Source organism: Canis aureus, chromosome 16 (genome assembly GCF_053574225.1).
Source record: "Canis aureus isolate CA01 chromosome 16, VMU_Caureus_v.1.0, whole genome shotgun sequence".
Taxonomy (NCBI): Eukaryota; Metazoa; Chordata; class Mammalia; order Carnivora; family Canidae; genus Canis; species Canis aureus.
In genome coordinates this window covers 62,060,123-62,080,668 of record NC_135626.1, presented here as the reverse complement: position 1 = coordinate 62,080,668, position 20,546 = coordinate 62,060,123, and the positions used below count along the sequence as shown (strand labels likewise).

The 20,546-nt window shown below is 48.5% G+C and overlaps 1 protein-coding gene across 4 annotated transcripts in view; it reads right to left on the bottom strand.

The window, feature by feature from the left end:
- RPTOR (regulatory associated protein of MTOR complex 1) overlaps positions 1–11,119 on the bottom strand; it is a 333,774-nt gene extending 322,655 nt beyond the window's left edge. Inside the window, exon 1 of one of the 4 annotated variants that reach the window (XM_077854547.1) lies at positions 11,022–11,119. In XM_077854547.1, the coding sequence (XP_077710673.1) occupies positions 11,022–11,069 (48 nt within the window). In that variant the 5' untranslated portion in view covers positions 11,070–11,119. Of the gene's footprint in view, positions 1–9,215; positions 9,657–11,021 lie in introns of those variants that run through there. The other 3 variants (XM_077854548.1, XM_077854546.1, XM_077854545.1) reach the window with 3 other exon arrangements.
- Between the last annotated feature and the right edge of the window lie 9,427 nt (positions 11,120–20,546).

The following is a 20,546-nucleotide window of genomic DNA, read 5'->3' as shown; positions in this document are numbered from 1 at the left end:
TTTTAAGATTTATTTATTTGAGAGAGAAAGAGAATGCATGAGCATGGGTAGAGCAGAGGGAGAGGGAAAGAGAAGCTCAAGCAGACTCCCCGCTGAGTACGGAGCCCAACAACGTGGGGCTCCATCCCACAACCCCAAGACCAGGGCCTGAGCTGAGCTGGACAGTCGGACACGTAACTGACTGAGCCGCCCAGGGGCCCCAACACCACGTGCCTTCTGACACGATGCTCTGGATGCTCTGAAGACAGCACATCCCTCCACCTGCGTGGGGACGCTGAATATGCAGAAGAGGAAACATCAGGCAAACCCAACCTGAGGACACTCTACAAAGTAACTGCCGTGTACTCCTGAAGAATATCAAAGCCAACAAATTCACAGACAGAAGGTAGGATGTCGGCTGCCGGGGGCTGGGAGGGCAACAGGGAGTTGGCTAGCGAGGAACAGAGCTTCGGCTTGGAAAATGGTAAAGTTCTGGAGGAGGACGACGGATGGCTGCACAACAAAGGGAATGTACCGGATCCCACCTGGCTGCTCACTTCAAAAGGATTAAAGTGGTACATACATTAGTGGGTTTTACCACGACAAAAAATGTCAAGGGCAAGAAATTCTAGGAAAGGCTGAGAATCTCCCTTAGATCAAAGGGGGCTACACAGACAAGGCCACAAATGGCACTGAGTGACCCCGAGTGGGGGCAGGGAGGGCAGAAATTGCTAACAAACTGGCATGGCTAGGACAAAGGACAACAGGTTACCATGAACTGTGGATCAGTAATAGTAACATCAATGACAGATGCCCTGTGGTCACATCCGAGAGAGTCCCTGTGCGTGGGACACAGGAAGGCCTAAGGGCGCACAGAGCCTCCACTTACTCCTCAACTGATCACGGGAGAAAATGAGACTTTCATGGAGAAACACAGAGAGGATGATAGAGTGAGTGAGGGAAGATGTAAACAACTGGTGAATCTGGGTAAGGGGCATAGAGGAGTTCATTATACTATTCTTACAATTTTTCCTGTAAGTTTGAAATTATATCAAAACTAAGAAACAGGGACACCTGGGTGGCTCAGTCAGATGGGCGTCTGCCTTCAGCTCAGGTCCTGATCTCAGGGTCCTGGGATCAAGTCCCACATCGGCGGGGGGGGGGGGGGGAGTCCCTGCTCAGCAGGGAGTCTGCTTCTCCCTCTGCCCTTCACCCCCTTCACGTGCATGCACGCACTCTCTCTCTCTCCTCTATCTCTGAAATAAAATCTTTTAAAAATAAAATAAACTTTTTAAAAAACAGAAACAGAAAACAGTGCAAGAACAAAAACCGCATCTGAAAGCAAACTGAGTGGGGGGAGTCAAACCGTCAGGGTTCTCCATGGGCACCTGGGGACACACACCCCCTGCAGAGCCACACCTGCCCTACACACTGAGGCTCAAGAGCAGGATTAAAGCATTAATTATCATGTCAAACATCTCCTGGGATGGCATTTTCTATATATTTAACTAGATGTCCGAAAAGAAAAGGTGTCAAACCTCAGCTCTACTGAAACAACTATGGAAGATGCCCCAAGTACTTTTTTAATGTCTTCTGAATAAAAGGAGCAAAGAGTCAGAAACCTGGAGGACACCATCTATATATAATCCACATGCTATCTTGTTAAAACTCTAGCTTTAGAATTCTACAAGGTGATAATGAGGAGAAATGTTCTTATCCATTTCAGGACTCATCCACAGCACGTTGTTCAAAATGGAACACGGCACATTTTTTAAAGCAGGTTTAAAAAAAAAAAAATCTATGTAGATGGTCCCTTTGTGGCTCCTGAGCTCCCATGACTAATGTCAAGAGCAAGTTGAGTCAAGTTCACAGGCGTTGAATAGAGAGAGAGGGTGTCTGCACCGGCCACCCACGCTAGCCCCCAAGGCCTGACCAGACTCTAGATGCCACCTTCCCAACAGCCATCCTCCTGCTCTGGCTGCCTGGCTTTGGGCATAGTTTCTCACTCAGATTCCCGCAACTCCCCTCTCCAGCTGGTGTTCCCACCTCCAGTCCCACCCCTCCAAGCCTTCCACTCCACCCATGGTCAAAAAGATCTTTCCAAACACAAATCTCTATGATACCCACCTCCTTAAATCCATAGCAGCTCCTCACCACCAAACACATCAATACTCATTAGCTGCCCAGAGTTCCACACTAGGTCAATGAGACTGACCTGTATGTTTCATAAATGCAGTTCAATGCAAATAACTTACTTATTTAATATAGAAGCAAAGTGTTCCCTATAATCATGCCCTTCCCACCTGTAAACACATGTAACAGTGTATTACAATTTGGTGTTGGCCTGTCTGTCCTAGATACCAGGGTTCTGGGGAGCATAGCACACTCTAAGTGAGCAATAAACCTTTGCTGAACCAAAGTAAAGACCTCTGGATACCCTCCCCGGCCATACTCAGATCGATGTTCCTCCACTCCCAGGACAAGATGCTACTGGGTGATCAACAGAGTCAACCCCTCCAGGACACACGCCAGACAGGAGGCCCTAATGATTGCTACATGGTTACATATAAGGCAACTGCCTTCACAACCCCACAGAGCTCTTCACGAACACAAGCTCCAGAACGGAAAGGGCGTAACAGATCCCTTTTAGGTCAGCTACCTAATTTCTGGTCCTCTCTGCTTGATATTTTTGGCCAACCACCTGATATCCTCAAGCCCTGCTTCCTAATTTAAGTCTGACGCCCACTTTCTTTTAACTACACTAACGAGTCTCCAACTCTTGATGATCCGACACCTTTACACTCAAAGATTACTGAAGACTCCCAAAGAGCTTACTTTATGAGCTACACTTATCAGTAGCTTCCATATTAGAGGTTAAAGCCAAAAAAAAAAAAAAAAAAAAAAAGAATGTATCTATTAATTCACTTAAAAATAGAATTATATATTTAAATAGATATTTCTATGAAAAATAACTTTTTTCAAAAAATTGTTAGACAAGTGACAGTGTTTTGCCAATCTCTTTAATGTCTGCCTTCACCGAGGACAGCTGGACTCCATATTCCATTTCAATCTACGCTGTGACATGTTGTTTTGGTCCAAGTAGACGAACGAACTCAGACCTCACAAAGATGTGCTGGTGAAAGGAGCAAGAGTACCAGCATATCCAAATAACTGAGAATATTCTTCTCTGATGTCACATCAGAACTCAGGAAATTGTAGTTTCTTAAAGGTTAGCAGCAATCTACGTGAACAGAACACAGAAGAGGATACCCAATCTAGCTGAAGCCACAGCGATTGGGCTTTGCATCCCTTATGAAGTGAAAATCCACCGGCCTCACTTTGAGTGCATCTCCTACCCATGGATGATTTTGTGTTAGAACGGACTGGTCATCTGGAAATACTGGTTCACTGAATTATGCAGATGTTCCAAATGAGGACACATTTCATTCACATTTCATATCCAAAAATATCCTATTCACTCTACCACCACGGTCTCATTGGAAGAGTCTCATGTCTGGGAAGCTCACAGCGGCAGACACGGGTCCTCCAAAACTCTTGATTTTCACCTGAAGCTCAAATTTTATCCCCAGCAACAAATCCTGGCAGTCTTTCTCCTTGAAGTGACAGCTCATTCTGTTCATTTTCAAAACACGTCTGCCAAAGTCCCAAGCCTGAGTGCCCAGCGCCGCCTGTTAGCCCGTCAGGTGCAGCTCAGCCTCCAGGCGGCCACAGCTGGCCCAGCCGCACCCCACGGTGCCTTCCTGAGCCGGCGCTGCATGCAGCACCAGGACAGCACGCGGCCAGCGCACCGTGGGGACGCCGTGCACTAGACAGCCAGGACCTACTAAAACTGACACTTTTTACTGAGTCCCCAAGGGCATTCTCAAGTGGAGTGCAATTTTTTACTGCGCATGGATGGCCGTGAAGAGAACAGTGCGCGCTCAGCACCGTCTGGCGCCACCACCCTGATTCCTGCGAAGGCGCCAGCAGTTTTACCCACGTCACGTCTGCACCATCCGCGCAGACCCCAGTAGAGTGAGTGGGAAAGGCCAGAGCTACCTTGCATTGTTTGGTTTTTTTTTTTTTTAAGATTTTATTTTTAAGTAATCTCTACACCTAATGTGGGGCTCGAACTCACGACCCTGAGATCTGGAATCACACACTCCACCAACTGAACCAGCCAGGTGCCCCCGCCTTGTACTATCCTTGAAATAAGGGTTGGGGAGCCTGGAGCCCACCACAGGAACAGGTGAGCTACACTATCAGCACTGTTCTCTGGTTTTATATCCCTGCCACCACCCCAACCACCTTCCCAACACACTTGGTTTTAGACTCCACAGACTTACAGAAACACCTGAGTGGCTCAACAGTTGAGCGTCCATCTTTGGCTCAGGCAATGATCCCTGGGTCCAGGGATCGAGTCCCGCATTGGGCTCCTCTGTCTGTGTCTCTGCCTCTCTCTCTGTGTTTCTCATAAATAAATAAATAAATAAATAAATAAATAAATAAATAAATAAATAAATAAATAAATAAATAAAAGCTTTAGACTCCATGGACTTAACAACATAAATTTTTCAGTGGAACACTGTAACACCATTCTAGGCTGTTTCTCAAGTCCACTTCCCTCATTGCTAGCCATGCAGCTTAGGTCCCTTTTGCAAGCCATTTAATTAAGGCTTCATCTCCTCATCCATTACGTGGAGATAATCATCCCCAACCAGATAAGTGGCCTTAAAGAACCCACCCTCTGTGGAAGCCCTTTGCAAACTACGCATTTTTTCTTCAGTACGTCTTTACCATGTGTCAAGCACTGTCCTGTGTACTAGCATAAATGAGGTTTCTGCTTTATGATAAAAAGCTTGGTTCTAGGGGTGGGGGTGTAATGAGAAATAACAGAGAAAGCAAGAGTGATCATGAATGGTTGGGGAGCTGCTTTAAATGAGATGTGCAGGAAAGGCCTCTCTGAAGAAATGACCCAAGTAGATGAGAGTGGAGGACCAGAGGGAGCCAGGTGTGCAAAGAACAGAGGGAAGACCATTCCAGGCCTCTCCATCCAGGAAAACAGAAGAGGCAGGCAGTGCCAAATCACGAAGCTTTGTGAACCAGGGTGAGGAATTTACATTCTACTCTAAGCACTTGGGAAGCCAGGAGAGGGCCAGTCAGGAAGTAACAGAATCTGATCTACAGTTGTGAAAGATCCCTGTGGCCACTACGTGAAGAATAGAATGTAGGGCATGAGTGCATATGGGGAGACCAATCAGGATGTGAGGCTAGTCATCCAAACAAATGATGGTAGCTGCCTGGACTGGGCTCACAACAGAGGGAGACCAAACGAGGCAGTCCAATATAAGATGCACTTCAGAGGCAAAGGTGACAGGTTCTACTAGTGAGCTGGACAGGCCCATGAGGAGGGGAAGAGGAAAGAAAGGTAAATCCTGGATCTACAGCTTGAACACCTGAGTGGGGGCGGTGGCCATGGGCAGAGGCAAAGAGTCGGCGTTCAGGAGCTCCAGGGCCAGGTCAGGAGGGAAGACCACGGATGTGAGAGTTGCTGGCACGTGAACTGCATGTAAAGCATGAGCCTAGACAAGACCCACTGGTGAGTGGCACACACAGCAAAGAGGAAGGGCCCAAGATCAAGCCCTCGAGTGCTCCACACTCAGCTGCCAAACAGCAAAGGGGTCTGAGGAGGAGTGATGAGACCCTGGAGGAAGACATGGAGTTTTGGGAAGACAGGTGAGGAGAGTCTCAGGAGGGAGGGAATGGCCCACCTTATGGAATGCTGCTGAGAAGTCAGACAAGATAAAGACGGAGGAGTGACTTTTAGATTTAATAATCAATGATGGCCTGTGGAGGGTGGTCTCAACACTGGGCAGGGAGCCTAACTGGAGCAGATGAGAGAGGATGCAAGGTGACCAAAGTAGGGTTACTCTTCTATTGTCCATACATTACTTTGATGCATCCACTTGGCTTCCTCCATGGCCTACTCAAAGCACGGCTTACAAAGCCAGGTGACAATTAGTTGAGAGACTGGTTTGGGAAACAGCTCATCATTTTATACCTACCCCTCCCACACACGTGTGAGTACCGTGTGTGTGTCAGTGGTTTTGAGAGCAACAGCTCTCTAGTTTCCCTGCTTCTGTGCCACGTGTGTGAGGTAGAGATCCATCTGAAATCAAGTGTTCCCCCATGCCCACTTTCCAGTGGGAGAATGAACTCTGTTATCACCATCAAGTATCACAGCGCAACACAAATGGGGGACGTATATATACATCAGCATTAGCCACAGGCCTACGAATGACTCATTTTGAGCTGTAATTTATATAAGTCTAGTTATTTGCAACTTACAAGCCAAAGATGCTACTGATGCATATACATATCATTTACTATAGATAGAATTAACCAATGAACTAATTTGATAATAGCAGTATTAAACTAACAGTAGCTTAGTAATTAAAATGCAGTAATAGTGGCATTTGAAAACCAGCACTAATCCAAAAAAAAAAAAAAAAACCTGTGGGAATTCCAACTGAGAGTAGGCAAGTGCTGCAGCTCCCTCTGTAAAGATGCTGAATGCTGGGTGGAGGGCCTTCAGTCAACTTTAGTGAAGATGTCAATTTTAGGAATCCTTAACAACTTCACTAAATATGACACCAACAAGTAACCACTAATACATATACAAAGTAAAAGTATAGGGACTGACAAATGGATCACAGAAAGAAGCGAAGGCTGAGTCTGGGTTTAGGGCACTGAATGGCGCTTCAGGGCGAGTGGTACGAGTAGGGCCTACTCTGGGACAACCTGGCCCACACATGTCACTTTACTACAGTACCACTCCATCAGACTGCTGGAGGGAGCAAGGGAGACAGCCTGCCTGGATGCCTGTGCTCAGAATTCCTCAATTCACAGTGGCTGTCTGGTGTTGTGGTAACAGAGCACAAGTCACACCCCGGTAACCCACTAGCTAGAACCAGCCCCACAAATGGGGCTTGTTTGGCCTGCAGTGTTGGACTCCTTCATGTTTTATAACATCTGAAATAGTGCCAACATTTAATTGGAAGGCTTCACATTAAAAAAAAAAAAAAAAAAAAAAGTCTTCTGGCTTCTCAAAGAAAAAGAAAAGAGATAGAGAGAAAGGAAGCGATCTGGCTGAGGCCCACCTGCCCTTCAGCTGCTGGGGCCTGTGCTCTCCAGAGCCCACCCTCCAGAAAACCAGACACAAGTCACTGCCAGCTGCCATTTATCTCTGAACCTGTGCCACTCGTCTTCTATCTGGCCTGTTCCCTTCACTTATGCTACCTTCCAGCTGCTGGCATCACTTGGATTTGCAACCTGTGTCCTGGCAGAGGGTGCTGAAAGGTCCCATGGGGTTGAGTCCAAGGAGAAGACTATGAGGACTGTTTAAGATGCCATGCTCTCACACACGGAACTGAAAATGTTAGCTGCTGATTTTCCTCTTCATTAAGCACCTTGCAAAGGTCAGACACAGCTAACATCCTCCCCTGGCTCCTTCCTAAAGAGCAATCTCAGTAATTACTCAAGACTCAGAACTTTTCTCTTAACAACCTACGATGAGCTTATCGGGGAATGCTGATCATTCATAAATTAATGTTTTAATTAAAAGGGCAAAAATATATCCATTAGTCAGTTTGAACAGTTTGAGCACAGGTTTAGGGTAGCAGAGGGAACCACATTTCAAATGGAAAAAAAAGAAAAAAAAAAAAGCCCTCCAAATAGAATGAGAAAAAAAGAAAATGATTAGACAGTACTTTACAGTAAGTTTCTTTTCATATATGCACAACCACCACAAAAGCTTTGAACTAGGGGCAGCCCGGGTGGCTCAGCGGTTTAAGCGCCGCCTTCAGCCCAGGGCCTGATCCTGGGGACCCGGGATCGAGTCCTGCGTCGGGCTCCCTGCATGGAGCCTGCTTCTCCCTCTCTCTGTGTCTCTCATTAATAAATAAATAAAATCTTCAAAAAGAAAAAAAAAAAGAAAAAAAAGCATTGAACTATCAGTTAGTACTTAAGACATCCATAAGACAGAGTTTATACAATCTCTTCCGATCATCATCTCTTTTACTCCTTAAACTACCTTTGGATGAAACAAATTCTCCTAAGCCAAATTAATAACTAAAGGACTGGTTACTAGTGATTGACTACGTACAATTACGGCAACGGTGATCCTACGTATGTTCAGCATCATATATGAGAAGCAATGATCTTATATAAACACTAATAAGCCCAGGGCAATCGCACTGTAATGTGGCACCAACTACCCCCATTATACCGCTCAGATGTTTACGTAAATAAAGACGGCCTTGAAGGAGAAAATGAATCGCAAAAGGACAAATGTCAAGCGTGCACAGATGCGACGCCTCCCACCCCTTTGGCTTTTACAGACCAGGAAACAGACAGTGCTTAATGAAGGACGGGTCCACCAAAGTTGGCTGTTGTCTTTCCCACGAGCCGCTTGTGAGTTGCTGCTCACACTCCCAACACCGTGGAGACGCCACGAAAACCCAAACCCAAGTCCCAACCCATCAGCCTCCAACTCTACTGCGGGAGACAAGTTCTGTGTCCAAGAACACAGCGACACGAGGCCGCCGCACAAAAGGAGGGAAAGTCTGGATTCGAGGCAAGCTGCTCAGAAGGCTGTGATGAAGTTCACTGCGACTTTGAGAGAACTTTTGCACCGACGAGTCGCCAGGCCGACCCTTCGCTTTCCGGTCGTGTTTCCTGGGTTCGGCGTTTCCCCCACAGCTTGGACAGGGGGACCGACAGGCCCTGGACGCGGGCTCGGCTCGTGGGGCACCAGCGCTCCAGCCCAAGGCCTCTTTCCTCTACCTGCTGGCAGCGCCCCGGGTGGGTAGGCCGGGTCGGTGTGCCAACGCCTGCAGTGCTCAATCTCCGAACTTGTCTGAACCGGAGCGGGACTTCGAGTTAGCCTCACATTAACCAGAGGAATAACAACAACTAAACCAAAACACCCTTTTATTTATTTACTTATTTATTTATTTATTCCTTTCCCCCTACTTACAACCCCCCAAGACCGAGGTCTGCAACAGCTCATGCTTTTTTTTTTTTTAGTGGACTTGCATTGCACCACGTGGCTGGGGAACACACGACACACAACCCGCTGCCTCCTCCAGGACGCCCTCCTGGATCTGAACTCTCTGCGTGCGTGGCGGGAGGGGGGGTGAGGGCACCCCCGGGGTCCGGGGTGGGAATCCACTCACCCGATCCTTCATCCTCCAGCTCTGGGCTAAGGACTTGGAGCCTTCGATCTTCTCACAGTGCCGCTTTTTCATGAAGGCCAAGGGCAGGTTCCAGTCGGTGAGGTCGGCCTCGTCCTCCTCCCCGAGCCCCAGGAGGGGCGCCTGCAGCATCTCCGCCTCCATCGCGGGGGGCGGGGGCGGGGGCGGGGGCGTCCTCGGCAGCAGGCGCTCGAGCACCTCCAGCCTTAACAGCAGGGGTGCCGGCAGCGGCGGGAGGGCACCGGGCGGGGCGGCGGGAGGTGCGGAACCCTTGTCTCCAGCTCCGCGCGCGGGGCACACACGCGGCCCCGGACCCCGAGCGACCTCAGGCCTCGCGGTGACCCCGCTCGCGGCCTCCAACGCCCCGGCCGACCCGAGCCCGGGCGCCGCCCAGCCGTCCGGAGCGCGCGCGGGTCCCCGCAGCCGCTCTCAGCCCTGCGGGCCCCGCACCCGCCGGAGCTGCTGCGCCCAGACCCGCGACCGGCCCATCGCGCTCGCCCGCGCCCGCTCCTCAGCCCCGGATCCGCGCGGCCTGGCCGGCCCCGGCCTCGGGCCCGCGGCGCTCTCCCGCCTGAGAACCAGTCCTGAGGAAGGGCGACACGGGGGCGCGGAGAAGACAGGCGGCGTGGGCTTATGGGGTTCGGAGACTTTTGCCCTCTGGTTGGAAGCTACAGTGCAACTCCGCTCATCAGCACATCAAGGAGGACGCCATGTTGCCGCGGCCCAGCATGCACCGCGGTCGACGGCGTGACCCACGGGCCAAACCTCCTCGGAGCGCTCCGGCCGCGCTTTCCCGGGATGCACAGAGGGGGGAACGGCCCACCCCCCCCACCGCCCTTCTTCGTTACTATGGTTACCACAATTCCGCTCTCCAGAGTTTATGGCGTTCATTCAATAGATGCGTGATCTCCAAGTCAATCCTACAAATGAAACTATGTCAGTTTGGTTCATTTATAAAAAAAAAAAAAATTTTTTTTTAAAGCTTTATATTGTTACAAATGAACCTACACGCTCCTGAAATTAAAGGCGTTGACCCCCTGTTGTTTTGTTTTTGTTTTTGTTTTTTCTACATTTTGAAACGGCAGCCAAAGCTTCAGAAAGAACCACTGGAAGAAAAAAAAAGAAAGAAAAAGGAAAAAAAAAAAAAAAGAAAGGACCACGGATAATATGACAGAGGAAGATAGTGGCGGGGTTAGGGGGGGCACAGAGGATCCTCCATGGTATCAATCAGATTTTCTTTCTTTGCTTTGCTCCCCCCCCCCCAGGGAATACCCGTAGAGAAAATTAATTTCAACAATTACAGTTTCTTGTTGAATCCATCTTATTTTCTGAGCGGTTTATTCTTCTTTTGACAAAGCTTTACGTGCAAACAGCTAAGAGCTACAGGTGTCTACCCATGCAGGTGAGCCTCCTGCTTTATTTCTCTACTCGGAGCATGGATTTAGGAAAAAAAAAAAAAAAAGATTCTATTTATTTATTTGAGAGACACAGAGAGAGGGAGTGGGGATGGGGAGAGGCAGAGGGAGCAGGAGAGAGAGAATCTCAAGGAAACTCTCTGCTGAGTGCAGAGCCCAACACGGGGCTGGATCCCACCACCCGGAGATCTTGACCTGAGCACAAACCAAGAGTCAGACGTTCAACCCACTGAGCCACCCAGGCGCCCGGGAAACATTGCTTATTTACAATATGTGCAGAACTGTGACCGCTGCATGAGAAGGGAGCAGGAGGCTGGATGCAGCGTGCAGCGCCTGCCTTCAGGGCCACGGCGCTAGTGAGACGCTCACGTACCTGTGGATGAAGCTGGGCAGGCACCAGAGGCCGGCGTCCCCTCTGCATTCCAGCTTTGGTGTCAGATGCACCTAGTTCTGAATCATTTTTTAAGATTTTCTGTATTCCTGAGACACAGAGAGAGAGAGAGGCAGAGACCCAGGCAGAGGGAGAAGCAGGCTCCATGCAGGGAGCCCGATGGGGGACCCGATCCCAGGACAGGGGTCACGCCCTGGGCTGAAGGCAGAGGCTCAACCGCTGAACCACCCGTGTGCCCCCTAGATCTAAATCTTGGCTAAATTACTTTCCATCTCTGTAACCTTGGTCAATTCTTTAACTGGTTCAGCCTCGGTTTCCTCAGATATAAAACCGTGATACCAATACCCACCATGGAGACAATTAACCGGTGGAAGTGCCTCATATAGTATGAATGCCCGACACAGGCCTAGCAATGATCTTTCCATAACTAGAGTGAAACCTAGCAACTGGGCTTTGTGAATCTAAAACCTTCCATTGGACTCTAGAAGATACCCTGTCTCTCCATGGCTTCCCAGGGCTTTGACCCTATGTGGGAGTCCATATCAAAATCCCAATGGCATCCTGACGTGTTCCTTTCCACGTCGGAATGAACGGTGCAATCCCAGATCTTTCTCACCTAGCACAGAGCAAGAGTTCCAGTATTCATTTCAAGATTACATCCAACTGAGCCTGATTCTCCCCTTAAAACTCAGGGTCGGGCAGCCCAGGTGGCTCAGCGGGTTAGCGCCGCCTTCAGCCCAGGGCGGGATCCTGGAGACCTGGGATCGAGTCCCACGTCAGTTCCCTACAGACAGGGAGCCTGCTTCTCCCTCTGCCTGTGTCTCTGCCTCTCTCTCTCTGTGTCTCTAATGAATAAATGAATAAAATTTTTTAAAACCTCTGATGAGGGATCCCTGGGTGGCGCAGCGGTTTGGCGCCTGCCTTTGGCCCAGGGCGCGATCCTGGAGACCCGGGATCGAATCCTATGTCGGGCTCCCGGTGCATGGAGCCTGCTTCTCCCTCTGCCTATGTCTCTGCCTCTCTCTCTCTCTCTCTATCATAAATAAATTTTAAAAAATTTTTTAAAATAAAAAAAAATAAAAACCTCAGGGTCAATTCACCAAAACACAGATGGAGGTTAAAACCTTAGTTTTCCTTGCTCCCCAGATTGACAAAATATCCCCACAGGCACCAGCAAATGGAGGCTTTGGGACTGCAGGGTCTTGGGAAGACCAGGGTCTTCCAGCAGCATTAAACCCATTCATTCCTAACCAGCCTGTGACCTGGGAAAACCCACTCAATCTGTGTGAGACTCAGTTTCCTCACCTACAAGTGTGTGTCACCTGGGATATCCCTCACTTTGTCTGATATTCTAAATGAAGATCATAAAGGTACATACGGAACTCAAATTTGTCAGGTCATTAGAATCACTTGGGGAAACTATTTAAAAATAAAGATGACTGGGTCCCACCCCAGACCCACTGAATCGTGGGAAGTGGGAAGATGGGATCAGGGCCTATGTTTTTGAATCAGATAACACTCATGAGAGCTTAAAACCAGTCAGAATTGAGGATATTGGCAGACATTCTCTCTAAAGATATTAGGCAACATTCTCCTCTAATGATTCCATTCCAGCCACATGGCGGGCCCTCAATAAACATTTGTACCAAGTAAACAAGTATAATGAAGCAATCATCCAATCTCCCAGCTACTAAATCAGAGCAAGACTCATCCTCTCTCCCAAACTATAGAACAAAACACACCCTCTACTCTTTTACAAATGTGACCCCAGAACCAAGAAGCCGTTTGGGGTCCATGTCCTGGACCAAGGGTCAGGAAACACACATGGTGACCCCCCAGCCAGGAACCGATTCCTGCAGACAGCCGAAAAGCCGTTGGCCTCCGCTGCCCTCAAGCTCCATGTGGGTGACATGAGGAACTTGAAGAAGGTGAAATCTAGGCTATTTCAGGTCCAAAACTCTGTGATTCATGTACAACCCAGAAAGAGGCTGGCGACAGCCCCACTCCCAACCTGAAGGCTCAAGAATGGGCTTGAATCATTTTGTAGCATCATGACATTTAAAAGAAACCTCGTCCCAGTGTGTCATGGATGATTCTATTCGAGTCCCAAATAAGCACTGGGAACTTGGCTCCAGGCTTCTGGAAGGCAGTGAGCATCTGTGACTAATGACGAGCTAGAAACCCAAGGCCTACAATTTCTCACCTGGGTGATCTCATCACCACGGTGTGTGATCTGCTGGCCACCAGGGCCTGCAGTTCCCGTCTCCGGCATCTAATTCTTCATGAGCAAGGACATCTCATGCTTTCCACAGCACAGAACTTCTAAACAAGATACTTTCATTTTGAAAACAATTTTATAAATCTCAACAAATGCACAAAACCTGGCCTGATTTTCAAGCCACAAAACTGGGGGAGGGTGTTGCTAACATCCTGCGGGTGGTGAACACCAGGCTTGGAACTGAGAGAGGAGGGCCTTGCAGACCCAGCTCTGATGGGAAATAGCAGAATAACCTGGGACCTGCTCATATGGAGAGGGTGGCCTCTTCCTGGACCGTGAAGGTAAACCAGCTGACCTCTTCCAGCCCTGAAACTTGGGCTCTTTGGCAACCAGAAGCCAAAGACACAGCAAAGTGAGCATGAGAACAAATATAAAAACCCAAATGTGTGGGTCAAATACAGCAGAGGTTACGGGTAAAATAGGAGGGGAAATGGGGCTGGGAGGTCTGAATAATTCCCTCGGGCATGGAGCCTGTTGCCCCGGGGAGAACAGAGCAGGCTGGGTTAGCCCACCTCACCTGTTCTCGAAACCCAAGACCAGCTCAGGCGAGGCATTCCATGTGCACACAGCAATGGGCTGAGTTCCATCCTCCAATATTGCAACTTCTCCGCTAAATCAATCAAGGGCATGGAATGTGTTTTGTCATCAAGAATCAGGAGCGAGACTGGAGGTCAAGAAAGCGGGTGCTTCGCTGAGCTATTGCTTTCCACGCAGGGAGACCGGCCAGCTCCTGTCCTTTCCAGAGAAATCTGTGCTTAGCTTAAAAGAAACCAAAATAGACATAAAGTACTTTGCTTTTGTCTGAGCATCATTACTCTGTTTTTAGCAAAATCCAAGCCACCCCCCTCTGCAGGTCAGATGCTTTGTTGACAGCAAAGTGAGAAGAGAGAACGGGAAGTGACGGGCCTCAGCATCTCCGTCCTCGGAAACGCAAGGCTGCAAGATGCCAAACGCGCCCATCTCCCTCTCCGCCCGTGTCATCCTCTAAAAATACAGTTATTTATGTACGAGTTTCATCCCCTACAGAATACCTTTCTATTTCGCTTACTTATTTTTTTTAACACTGAGTGTGTATGGTTTTGATAAGCAGAAACAATATTCTTCTATTTTAAAGAAGGAGGTGGCCCCCGAGGGGCCTGGGAACTATGGTAAAACGTGCTTCTCGCTGAACAAACTTCACCCACTCTCTGCATTTCTTCTTCCAGAGCTGAGATTTTGCATCACCTCAGCCTTCAAGATCCAACCACAAGACAGAGCGGAGGAGGAAATGCACAAGGGCAAGGAAACAGAAGTGGATCCTGGACAGAAATGTGCTGTCGCCCCCAGCCCCTTCCTTCCCACTCTGGGGGCTGTTTGGTGTAGGGCAGAGAAGAGCCTGTCTGGGGAATCCCAGAATCTGGGCCTGGCTTCCAGCACGGGCACCCTGGTCAGGCCGGCGGGATAGCCTGGTGCACCCAGCTCCAAGGCCTTCTGGGTCACACACTGCTGTCCTCAGCCCTTAGAAATTCTTCATGGAGAAAGGACGGAGGCCAGTGGTCTTTCCCAGCTCCCAAGTTCCACCCAGGGCTCTGGAGGTCGAAGGGCCGCGATGTGGTCCAGTACAGACAGTGCTGGAAAAGGAAAAGGAAGGAATGTTTGTATGATAGAGACTATACCGAGAAAATTTGTTATCCAATAAAAAATATACAAACTGAATTTTATAACCTTTTGTTTTAATGGAATTGCCTGCAATAAGATTCTACCTTTATGAAAATACAAATAATAGAACTGTCTCTTTTTAAGCTCCCATTTGTTCTTTTATGTAATATTCACATCTCATCAGTGATTCTCAAGTTTCCAGCAAACACAAGACCCTGGGGGAGCCAAGGCTAGCCCGACCATCGCCTCTGCCTTTAATCGGGGGATTAGGGAAAACGCCTGTAACTAAAATATTATAATCCTAGTGGTGAGTGTTTGTGGTGAGCCAAGCCCTTTTCATGAGAATTAACTCATTTAATCCCCTAATAGGCTCATTTAAAGGCTCTTGTTTTAGATCCGTTTTACCAGTAAGGAAATTGAGACACAGAACAATTAAATAGCCTTCTCCTGGTCTCTCTGCTGGCCAGGGCTGGGCGAGGGCCCAACCAGCTCAGTGGAAGGCCTGGCTCATCTGCAGAACCCAGCTCTGGCATTTCCGGGTCCCAGACCCCAGAGAGCTGCTCCATGCACCATCCCAGTCCTGCCCCGGGCCCAGTTTCACGTACAAAGTAGGAAACTAACAGTTCCGATCTCATGGACATGTAAGTACTAAACGAGCTAATGCCCAGCACACAGGAAGCACTCGGTATAGGCTGTTATTAACAAAGTTCTATAAGAAATAAATTCCATCTGTGTTGATTAAAAAGCCTTCCTGTGAAACACAGCATGTGTGCCTGAGCCGCAAAAATTGATTTCTTTTTTGGAATAATTTTCATTGTTTTTCTAAATGGAAGTCCTACATGTGAGGTGGAGGGGAGATGGAGAAGTCTCATTTTTCTCATTTTTCATGGAGGTCTGTGAGTCAGACCAGAAACTGATTTTTTTAAAATTTTTATTGATTTATGATAGTCACACACACACACAGAGAGAGAGAGAGGCAGAGACATAGGCAGAGGGAGAAGCAGGCTCCATGCACCAGGAGCCCGACGTGGGATTCGATCCCGGGTCTCCAGGATCGCGCCCTGGGCCAAAGGCAGGCACTAAACCGCTGTGCCACCCAGGGATCCCCATAAACTGATTTTTTTTAAAGCGAAGGTACTGGGGCGCCTGGGTGGTTCAGTTGGTGAAGCATCTTTGGCTCAGATCATGGTCCCAGGGTCCTGGGGTTGAGCCCCATGTCCTGCTCGCTCGCTCTCTCTCTCTCTCTCTCTCTCTCTCAAATAATTAATAAAAATTTTTTAAAAAGTGAAGGCCAGGGATCCCGGGGTGGCTCAGCGGTTTAGCACCTGCCTTCGGCCCAGGGATATCCCGGGGTGGCTCAGCGGTTTAGTACCTGCCTTCGGCCCAGGGCCTGATCCTGGGGTCTGGGGATCGAGTCCCACATCAGGCTCATTGCATGGAGCCTGCTTCTCCCTCTGCCTGTGCCTGTGCCTGTGCCTCTGTCTCTCTCTCTCTCTCTCTCTCTCTGTGTCTATCATGAATAAATAAATAAAATCTTTAAAAAAATAATAAAATAAATAAAAAGTGAAGGCCATGTAAATTTGCTATGTCCAAATGCTCAGGTGGGTATGAGCAAAATGAGCCTAACCCACGACCAGCTGCTCCAGGGGCTTGAGCGCTGACTTGGGGGCTGGGACCACCATCCTGCCTGCATTTAATCCCAGAAATAATATGTGGTGTTTTAAACAGTACCACAGAGTACTTTGACAATTCTTCGTAAATTTAAAAAATAAAAGTAATAAATTCTTGCTGGAGGAAATTGGAAAACGTCAAAATGAATAAAGAAAAAGAAACCAAAAAGCACTGTTCTCATTTTGTGTATTTTCTTCCTGCCTTTTCTTTCTGGCATGTGTATATATATATATATTTAAAATCTATTTGTTTTTTGCATTAAAAAAACAACATTCCTCTGAAACATTATTTTGAAAATAAAGACCAGGACAAAGAAACACTTAATTCCACTGCCCAGACATAACTGCCACTAATATTTCTTTGTACAGCCTTCTGTATATATTATAAACATATATTACAAGTAGACATGCTCATTTGTATAGTTTTTGAAAAAAGAATCATTCAAATTTATACAAACAACACTATTTAACAAAACATGTCATGTTGTGACTTGTGTCTTCCACTTATAGCAGGAGCACGTACTCCTAGCACAGCCAGTAACTAGGAAACATGGAGGGTGACCCACAGACAAGGGCACAGCCCTCAGGGTCGTTGCAGGAAGCCATCACCCTTACCTGGCTTCATGAAACTCAACAAACTAGACTTTTGGTTACAAAGACTTAAGGCGAACACTGTGCCTTTCATTTCTAAAAGTGCCCAGAGGGACATGAGACCTGCATGCTGAGCCTTGGGGAGGGTAAATGTTCAATTTAGCACCAATAGAAATGATTATTACTATCCTGTAATAATAGTGGGTAACTTTACAGTGCACGCCCTGGTACCAGACCCGGTTCTAAACACTCCCCACATTAACTAGATACTCACGATGTGCCTATTGTCCTCATCTCACAGGCAAGGAAGCAGAGACACAGGTAGAATAAGGAACTCGCCCAAGGTCACTCGGTTAATGAATGCTGGAGCCAGGATTCGAACCAGCACGATGCCTCTAGAGCCGAGGTTCCCCAGTTTTGCCGTGTATCAGGATTGCTTCGAAAGGCCCAATGTCCAAGCTGCACCATCACGGAGACTGAACATCAGGGCGACGGCAGCCCCGAGTCCCTGGGCGTTGGCGCCCGCAGCTTCGAGGCCTGTCCCCCAACCAGTGCGGAAGCTGGTTTCCAGCAAGCCGGGGCCAGCACAGAAGCAGTGACGCGGCTTCCCTGGGAAGTGAGTGACAGTCGATCACATCTTGGAGAAATGTGTGGTTGTGGTGCCTCATGCACACCGTGCAGTCTACACTGAGCCGTCGGCCAAGGCTGAGTCCACGGCTAGGAGCAAGCTGGTCTGAGAAGGTCCGTGTGCGCTAGAGTTAGGTCTTCCCCCGGGGACCACGTGTCCCGGTTTCCCTTGGGCCAGTCCTGGTTTTCATCTACTGCCCTGACATAATTATCAATAATACCTTCTTACATTCTCGAGAATGTCCTGGTTTGGGTGATCAATCACTGTCACCGCGCCTCTTACCCACTGAGACCTTTGCTCTTGACTCATTGCCTTGATCCCTGTTCTAAACAAACTTTTTTTTGTCATGTCCCTTCCCCCAATTATATAGAAGCTCCATAAAGACAAGGAGCCTATCTTCTCATTCCTGATTTACTCCCTGCAGAGAGCACAGAGCCGGGGAGGGCGGTGAGCTCAGTGTCTCTTGAATAACTCCAGTGAGCAGGACCTCAAGGAAGTCATTCTTCAATCAGAAAACAAGGGACAGGGAACAGCCTGGACAACTCAGAGTGCCCTGCTCAGGGGAACACTCAGGGCACAAGGCCCACCAATCAGACTTCAGAGTCACAGCAGCAACGATGGGTCCTTTGGAATGAGTACCCAGTGGGGAAGGGGTAGACCTGGGAACAGCTAAAGAAACTCTCACCCGACCTCCACCCAAAGGACGGCTGCCCAAAGACTTAAAGAACAACACTGGGGCCACTCTGACCTGGATATGAAAAGAAAGTGACATGGCAGGGAGCCTGGGTGGCTCAGTGGCTAAGCATCTGCCTTGGGCTCAGGTCATCATCTCAGGGTCCTGGGATAGAGTCCCACATCGGGCTCCGGCTCAGCAGGGAGTCTGCTTCTCCCACTCCCTCTGCTGTTCCCCTCACTTGTGCTCCCTGGGTCTCTCTCTGTCAAATAAATAAATAGGAAAGGAAAGGAAAGGAAAGGAAAGGAAAGGAAAGGAAAGGAAAGGAAAGGAAAGGAAAGGAAAGGAAAGGAAAGGAAAGGAAGAAAAGAAAGAAAAAAAAAGAAAAGAAAAAAGAAAAGAAAAGAAAAAAGAAAAGAAAAGAAAAGAAAAAGAAAAAAGAGAGTGACTTGGCTTTGAACCCCAAGTGAGCGGAACAGACTGCCTGAACATTGTTGCACATGAATCTTTGGCCTCCGATCTCAAAAGAAGGACAATGCTCACCCACACAGCAGTTCAATACAGGTGCCTGGGGTAAGCGGGGGGCACCCTTTCCATCTCGGGGTCCCCACCATCCCCAGAGCCCAGGGCCCTCTGCTAGATGCCTGCTCCCAGCCAGCGGGCTTGCAGGACAACTGTCCCTTCTATTGGCCGGCCCCTGGCTTACATCATCTCTGCTGCATTCTATTGGCCAAAGTCGGTCACGTGCCACAACTAACTGCAAGGGAGACTGGGAAGTGTAGTCCGTGAGCCCAGGAGGACCTGGAAATCGATTAGGTAGATAGGGAGATACAAGATCTTCCTAGAAATGAAAGTAAAAAGTAAAAAAAGGTGTGTATTCATGGACTGCCGTCCTAACAAAGTGCCACAAACTGGTGGCTTACAACCACAGAAATGTGTCATAGTCTGGAGGCTGGAAGTCTGAAAGTCTGAAATCAGGGTGTCAGCAGGGCAGCGCTTCCTCTGATGGCTCTGGGAGAAAATCCGTCCCATGCCTTTGTGGCGGTGTCTGGTGTCACCTGGCTTGCGGCACCCATCTCCAGCCTATGCGTCCCCCAACACACGGCGTCCTCCTTGTGTGTCCCTGTGTCTCGCCTCTTCTCAAGGACCCTGATCAGACTGGATTGTGGACCCCCTACACAATCTGCAGAGACTCTATTTCTAAGTCAGCCCACATTCATGGCTACTAGGGCTTAGGGCTTGGATATAGATCTTTGCAGGACACTATCAACCCATAAGAAACAAAAGGTATGAACTTTTCTTTCTTTTTTTTTCTTAAGATTTATTTATTTAGGGATGCCTGGGTGGCTTAGTGGTTAAGCGTCTGCCTTTGGCTCAGGGTGTGATCCCAGAGTCCTGGGATCGAGTCCCACATCGGGCTCCCTGCATGGGGCCTGCTTCTCCCTCTGCCTGTGTCTCTGCCTCTCTCTGTGTCTCTCATGAACAAATAAATAAAATCTTTTAAAAAAAGATTTATTTATTTATTGGGGATGGGGGCAAAGGAAGAGAGAGAGTCCTAAGCAGACTCTGCACTCAGCATGAGTTCAACATGGGGCTCAATCTCACCACCCACGAGATCACCACCTGAGCCTAAACCAAGAATTAGTGGCTTAACTGACTGTGCCACCCAGGCGCCCCATGGCACAAACTTTTTAAAGGTGCCTGAGATGTTCTCACACTGCCTCCAGAAAGATCATCATAATTTGCATAGAACTAGCAGGACAGGAGAGGACAGGTATTATCTCACCTTTCACAAACCGAGGAGCAGTATTTTGTTTCCCTTCCTTGGTTTTATTACCTTGATTTTTGCAACCTTGAGAAGTGGACAATGGCACCTCATTTTCGTTCTGATAGGTACCCCTTCAGGAGAGACATAGAAAGTGTAAGAGTGCTCCAGAATCCTGTCACCCAGGCTCGGGAAGTGAAGGGTGTCTGCTGGGCAGTGAGCTGCCACCCCAGGACACACCCCAAGCAGGGCCTTAGGAAATCA